Source organism: Psittacula echo, assembly GCF_963264785.1.
Source record: "Psittacula echo genome assembly, chromosome: 10".
NCBI lineage: Eukaryota > Metazoa > Chordata > Aves > Psittaciformes > Psittacidae > Psittacula > Psittacula echo.
Genome location: NC_137741.1, coordinates 2181295 through 2187494, shown reverse-complemented (window position 1 = coordinate 2187494; position 6200 = coordinate 2181295). Strand labels below are relative to the sequence as shown.

Below are 6200 nucleotides of genomic sequence, written 5' to 3'. Positions count from 1 at the left end.
CACACCACTTCCACAGGATACCACAACGCTGCAAACAAAATGCCCAGCAGCTCCCTTTCCCCCTGAAATCCCTGTAAACATCATTTTACCAGTTTTCCTACAGGATAACTTATTTTTCTTTTTATTAATTGCCTCAAAGGCCACTTGGAGCCTATCCCCACCATCTCCATGTAACAGGACACAGCAACCTGGAGCCACATGTGAAGAACCACACCGCATCCTTGTTCACATTATTAATTCCCACAAATTGATTGTTCTTCCAGCATCTTCCAGCTTTCTAATTAAGTCTGTTCTCAGGAGGGTGAGGGAAATGAATGCTAATAAAGCCCAGAAGGAGATTTACAGGAGAGGGGTGGATTGGACTCAGAGCAGGTGAGTTGGGCATCACCCCCAGCATATGCAATGCACTTCCTCTCTTCATCCATCAAGCAGCCGCACAGGGCTGTGTTAACCCAGGCAGGAAGAAAAGGATCAGCAGTGTCACCTACTGCAGCTCCAGCAAGAGGGCTCAGTGCCTCTGGGGACCTTACAGGTTCAGATTGAAACAGGGGAAGTTCAGCTTAGATCTAAGGCAGAAGCTCTTCTCTGTGAGGGTGCTGAGGCGCTGGCACAGGGTGCCCAGAGAAGCTGTGGCTGCCCCATCCCTGGCAGTGTTCAAGGCCAGGTTGGACACAGGGGCTTGGAGCAAGCTGCTGTAGTGGAAGGGGTCCCTGCCCGTGGCAGGGGTTGGAGCTGGATGATTTTAAGGTCCCTTCCAACCCAAACCATTGTATGGTTCTACGACAGTGGAGCAGCATCTGGAACTGCTCAAATCTCAAGAGCATCCAGTGATAAATGCCTGCCTGGTCCCTTAGTTCAATAATCCCAGCATCATCCTCCATGAGGCACCTTTTGCCTCTCTGTCTCCTTAATCCATTCACAGCAACCCCAGCTTTGGGAGCCATAACTCCAAAAGACCCAGCCAAATTCCCTCCCCCTTTCCTAGCCTGGATGCTGAAGCCCTTAGAGGGGACATGGTTTAGTGTGAGGTGTCCCTGCCTATGGCCGAGGGGTTGGAATCTTAAGGTCCTTTCCAACCCAAACCATTCTATGATCCAGAGAGGACCGTACATGTGGGGCTGCCTGTAGATGACAACCCAGAGGACACAGCAGTGCCTCCGTGCCCTTAGGAAGGGCAGCATCACCCCCTGCCAAGCCCCCAGAGCTGGTTTCTCAGGGTTAGGGAAGCATGGTTGCAGAGCTGGAGCTGGCTCTGGCCTTTCTCGGAGCACCCTGCAAGGGGAATCAGCATCACTGCACTGCAGCCTGATGGCTGGAGGATTGCAGGCCAAAAGAGCTGGTTCCAGCCTTTAACATTGGCAGCAGGCAAAAGGCAAGGCCCAGCCATGCTGATGGCATTGCTCTGGGTCAGCCTTGCTGCTTTGCCCATTTACTCCTAGGGCTAAGAGAAGGTTCCTCAGCTCAGGAAGGCTGTGGTAAGCATCAGGTCTTTCACTTTTCCCAATATATAGGAAGCAGGGACATGAGGCCATTCAGATCAGAAGGACGGAGGGGAAATCAAGAGGCTTGGGAAGTTCTCCATGCAGAGCACACAGCCAGGGGACATTCCTGCTTCTGACTCCAGAAACAGGAGGGATATTTGTGGTCCTCAAGCTCCCGAGAGGCAGAACTGGTGCTCATCCCACCCCGTTAGAGTTGAGACACCCAGAGCTCACACCCAGCTTGAATCCCAGAAGGCAGAAGACACCTCAAGCCTTCAGCAGCCCAAGCCAAGAGGTCAGGATAAGCCTTGCTGCATAGGAGGGCAAGCCACAGAGCAAGGAGAGCAATCCAGCATAGTTTCCAGGCTTGTTGTGTGCCTATTGACTCAATTTAAGTGTGATGAGGACTGCTGTGCCCTATAGCACAGCAGTAGAGCCCCCCAAGGCTGCTGCAAGGAGAGGTGATTATAATCTAAACTAAGGGCTTCCCCCACCCCTATATTTACTCTGAAGACCTGTTTAGAGTGGGTGGACCAAGAGCTTCCCATATTTGCCCTCTTCATTACTAAGTCCCACCTCCCTATCCAGCCATTGCTCCCACTGTCCATACAGCTGAGGCCACACCAGCTGGAAGCAGCACTCATCTTCTGCCCTTCTCCCACACCAAGTCCCTCCCAGCAGCAGAAGCCATGCTCAGCATCCACAAACCCCCACTTAAAGCTGCTCTTGTGTCCTTCAAGAGGACAGGGCCTCCTCACCCAGGCTGCAACAAGTCACACCAACAGAGCTGCTGTTCTCACATCCTCCACTGCCACCCCTGGGAAGGCAGAGCAAAAGGGACTTCCAGAGTCAGGAATCCACTCAGCACCTGGGAGCAGCACCAGTTCTTCCCTTACTACCTGTAAATAGGAGCCATACCTTGTCTGCAGCCAGTATTTAGGGTTCCTCATTGTCTGCACCACACCGTGTGCCAAGGGTAGAACGTACAGGGAACCTCAACAGCAGCACTGGGCATTTGAGAAGGCCTCCTGCAGAAGAGGCACCCTCCATCCCCAAGCACTGCTGTTTGAGAGATGCTTTCAGGTGGTGACAGCTCTCCATGTACCTGGTCCCATCACTGGTTCATTGGTGGCTTCCCAAGAGCTTGCAGTCACCCCAAGATGCTCCTTACCTGCAGGATGCACATGAGCACAACCCCGACGCCCAGCCAAGGCTGACCTGTGTCCCTCCTCCCCACTCAGGACACAAGAGGAGGACAGAAGCACTTCTCTTTATTGGGGTGGGGAATTACAGTGACACCCCAGGAGGGCAGCTACATTTTCTGCACGCAAGAAACAGTCCCAGAGCTGTTAAGCTCAGCACAGTGGCTGCTGTGAGCACAGCGGCTTGCACCAGCATAGAAAGTCCTTCAGCAGCACCTAGAAGGGACAAGAGATGCTCAGGGACTGGAGCAACAGCACAAGGGGAATGGCTTTAACCTGCCAGAGGGGAGACTGAGATGAGCTCTTAGGCAGAAGCTCTTCCCTGTGAGGGTGCTGAGGCGCTGGCACAGGGTGCCCAGAGAAGCTGTGGCTGCCCCATCCCTGGCAGTGTTCAAGGCCAGGTTGGACACAGGGGCTTGGAGCAAGCTGCTCCAGTGGAAGGTGTCCCTGCCCATGGCAGGGGTTGGAGCTGGAGGAGCTTTAAGGTCCCTTCCAACCCAAACCAGGCTGGGATTCTATAACAGACATTAAATGTCTTTTCACCATCTGTCAGTGGATGAACTCACAGCTTCAGGAAGGAGTCCCCCAGAATGTCTCTTGGTGATGCTACCAGAAAGCGTGTCCGTGAAATCATGGGAGATTCATGACTACATCAACCTGAAGCCACCCTCAACTGAGACCTGAGGACACAATCAAACTGAAAACCCATGCACTTACCATGCGTCTTCCTTGCTGGCGCAAGACCTCCTGAGGAACTCCATAATCCCTGAGCTGAATCAAGGATTAATAGCGGTCCAACGGAGACTTCAGCCTCTGCTGAGGACCCACCTAAGAGGAGAGGGACATGACTGAGATTACAAGAGAAGCAATTCCTGCTTTGCCTGCATTTCAGGGCAAGGTGGACCCTGCAAGAGCAGCTTCCTGGTAGTTTTTAAGCGTAAGGACAAGCAGCCACAGCTACTTGCCCAAGGACACTGGGGAAGGGCCCAGTTTGTCCTTAAGGCGAGATGCATTTGCTAAAGGTCTTTCAGCATCTCAGCTATCCCAGCCTCGATGATCACCCTGCCCTGGGGATGCGTATTGGCTACACAAAGCCCTACCTTGCTTGGAGGAGAGGTCTCTCCTCAAGCGCCTCCCTGGCCATCTGACTGCAGGGTTAGGTCTCCGGGAGTATCCTCCATACAACGGGCAGTTGCCAGTCTCACAGCAGCTACAGATGTCTCCAGTACCCTCCACAGGAGCCCATCTGAAACAGAATGAGCTGTAAGCCCTCTTCTCGAGGCTGGGTCCATCCCTGTGTGCTCCAGGTACTCACAGGCTGCTGGCTTTGTTGAAGGAACAGGCCTTGTTCAATGGATTTGGGGCTTGGTCAGCTGGGGAGACCTTCAGGTGGCAGGTGATGTAGATCTGGAAGGGAAAGGAAACCAACATCCAAGACTGAACTTGTCCATGCACAGCTTCTGGACACACTACAGGAGGTGGGGTGGGCACCGCATCTCACCAAGTTCCTTTCGTCTCCTGCAAACCTGAACGCATCAACCATGAACTGCAGCGTTTCCTGCCTTGGCCTTGGAGAGATGAAGGCTGAGGTGGTGTCATCCAACCTCCCATCCACCAAGCACCTGCGCAAGGGTCAGAAGTCAGGGGCAGGCCAACCAGCCTCAGCACCAGCACCACCCCGCACTGCACCCCTTACCCGCTGAGGTCAACCAAGGCGTATCGGGGTGAGGAGCTCCTGTCTGGACTCGGAGTAGCAACGCAGTCATCCACAAAGAGCCTCAGAGGTATGTGGTTCCCAGCAGCCACATCCGCCTGGAAATGCAGGCTCTCCCCCAGCTGGAAGCCATTGGAGAGTCTTTCAGAGCTCCAGTCATCTGGAAAGTAGATCCAGGGTCACTCTGGAGGCAAGAACCTTGCACACCCCTTAGCTGAGCAACAACCCCATGGGTCCCTTCTGCAGGACACGATTTTAGCCCAGATTTGGGCTCTCAGCACATGGCCAAGAACTGGCAGGAGCCGGGACCCAAGGGGAACGGGGCAGCCAGGTCTGCACCCACCGTTCATGAGGCGCAGGGAGAACATCAGCTTCTCCTCTGCTGACAAGGTGGAGCGGAAGGGAGCCCACGTGGGCCGGACAGCACTGCTGCTCACATTGCTCTTCCTAAACCAGGGAGAAGGGTGTTAAAGATGCCACCATCACCTCAGGTCCATCGGAGCACAGATGCAGCCCCCGTTTGCTCACCTGGGATAGTGGCACTCAATAGGAATCACAGCTGGATTGGTCCTTACAATGACCAGGTTGCCAGAAGGAGTAGGTTTGTAGGACAAGCTCGTTTTGTAGATGAAGGAGTCTGGGGTCATCTGCAAGGAAGATTTGGGAGAGGTGAGAAGTCAGTAAAACAAGCACATCAATCAGCACCATCAGATGCCCAGCACTGATCATGCTAGGACACACAGGCCCACCAGCTGGAAAAGCACAGGCTGTCCTCCACATTCCCAATCCAGTGCATACAGGGCTCCATGAAGCTTACTATGGGCATCCCAACAAGATGGCAGCCCCATAGCTCAGTCTCCAGGACTTTGGCACCCCAGTGAGCACGCACATCAAGTGGGTCAGGGCTGTGGGACAGCAGGTCTGCAAACCTCCTCCCCAGGGTGGGCTGGGGCACAGCAGCTCTTCCCCTCTCCTGCTGAGGAGGTCAGCAAGCCCCTTTCCCAGTGACACACACTGCAGTGTAAAGCTATGCTCATTTCTCCCGTGTGCTCATCCAGTTACGTGGGATGCACATCCCGTTACAACTCTGAGCCATAAACCCACTACAAGCCCTGTTGAGTGTGAGCCTCATCTAAGGCTTGAGGACCGTACCCAGGCTCTAAGACACAGGTCTGCAATGGTCACATCACCCCTCACTGGACAACTACTGCCTCCACACACAAGGCCCCTCCTCACGTTCACCAGGTCATTTCTAGGACAGACATGAAGCAGGCAGCACAGCAGCTCGTTGCCCTGAAGCTGCCCACAACAACCCCCATTTACCACCCCAGTGCTGGGTTCCATTCCCCACACAGCACTACCAGGGATGGAGCAGCCCCTCACCCCAGCATCCCGCCTCACCTGCAGGGTGCTGCCGCACTCGTGCAGCCCAGCCACGAAGGTCACGGTGCTCTCAGCATCGCTCTGGGCCCCCGGCCGGCACCCAGCCGAGCCCAGGCTCAGCTCCGCAGCCCGGACCAGGCGCCCCGTGCCAAAGAGGTCCCTGTGCACCGTGACCATCACCTGCGCCTCCTGGCACTGCACAGCCACAGGGTGCAGCGGGGCTGCAGCCTGCAGCTGGGACACGTCCACCCATGCCCAAGGCTGGGAGAAGGAAGGAACATGGGGCCAGCTCCAAGAGGAATCCCCCCGGATCCTCAAAGCCCCCGAGTCCCTTTGAGGGAAGCCCCAGGGCCTGTAGGACACTGCTTCAGCCAGTGCCCAGCAGAAGAGAACAACTCCCAGGCTGCCTCCAGACCCCAT

The 6200-nt window shown here is 55.1% G+C and overlaps 1 protein-coding gene across 1 annotated transcript; it reads right to left on the bottom strand.

Moving 5' to 3' along the window:
• Positions 1 to 2889: 2889 nt before the first annotated feature.
• LOC308225472 (zona pellucida sperm-binding protein 3-like) lies at positions 2890 to 6200 on the bottom strand (the record flags this gene model as incomplete). The annotated part of the gene is made up of 10 exons (XM_080626424.1): positions 2890 to 2899; positions 3250 to 3289; positions 3401 to 3511; positions 3784 to 3929; positions 3999 to 4090; positions 4185 to 4305; positions 4380 to 4557; positions 4741 to 4844; positions 4926 to 5044; positions 5799 to 6200. The coding sequence occupies 10 exons, from the start codon at positions 6198 to 6200 to the stop codon at positions 2890 to 2892; spliced, it is 1323 nt and encodes a 440-aa protein (XP_080482550.1).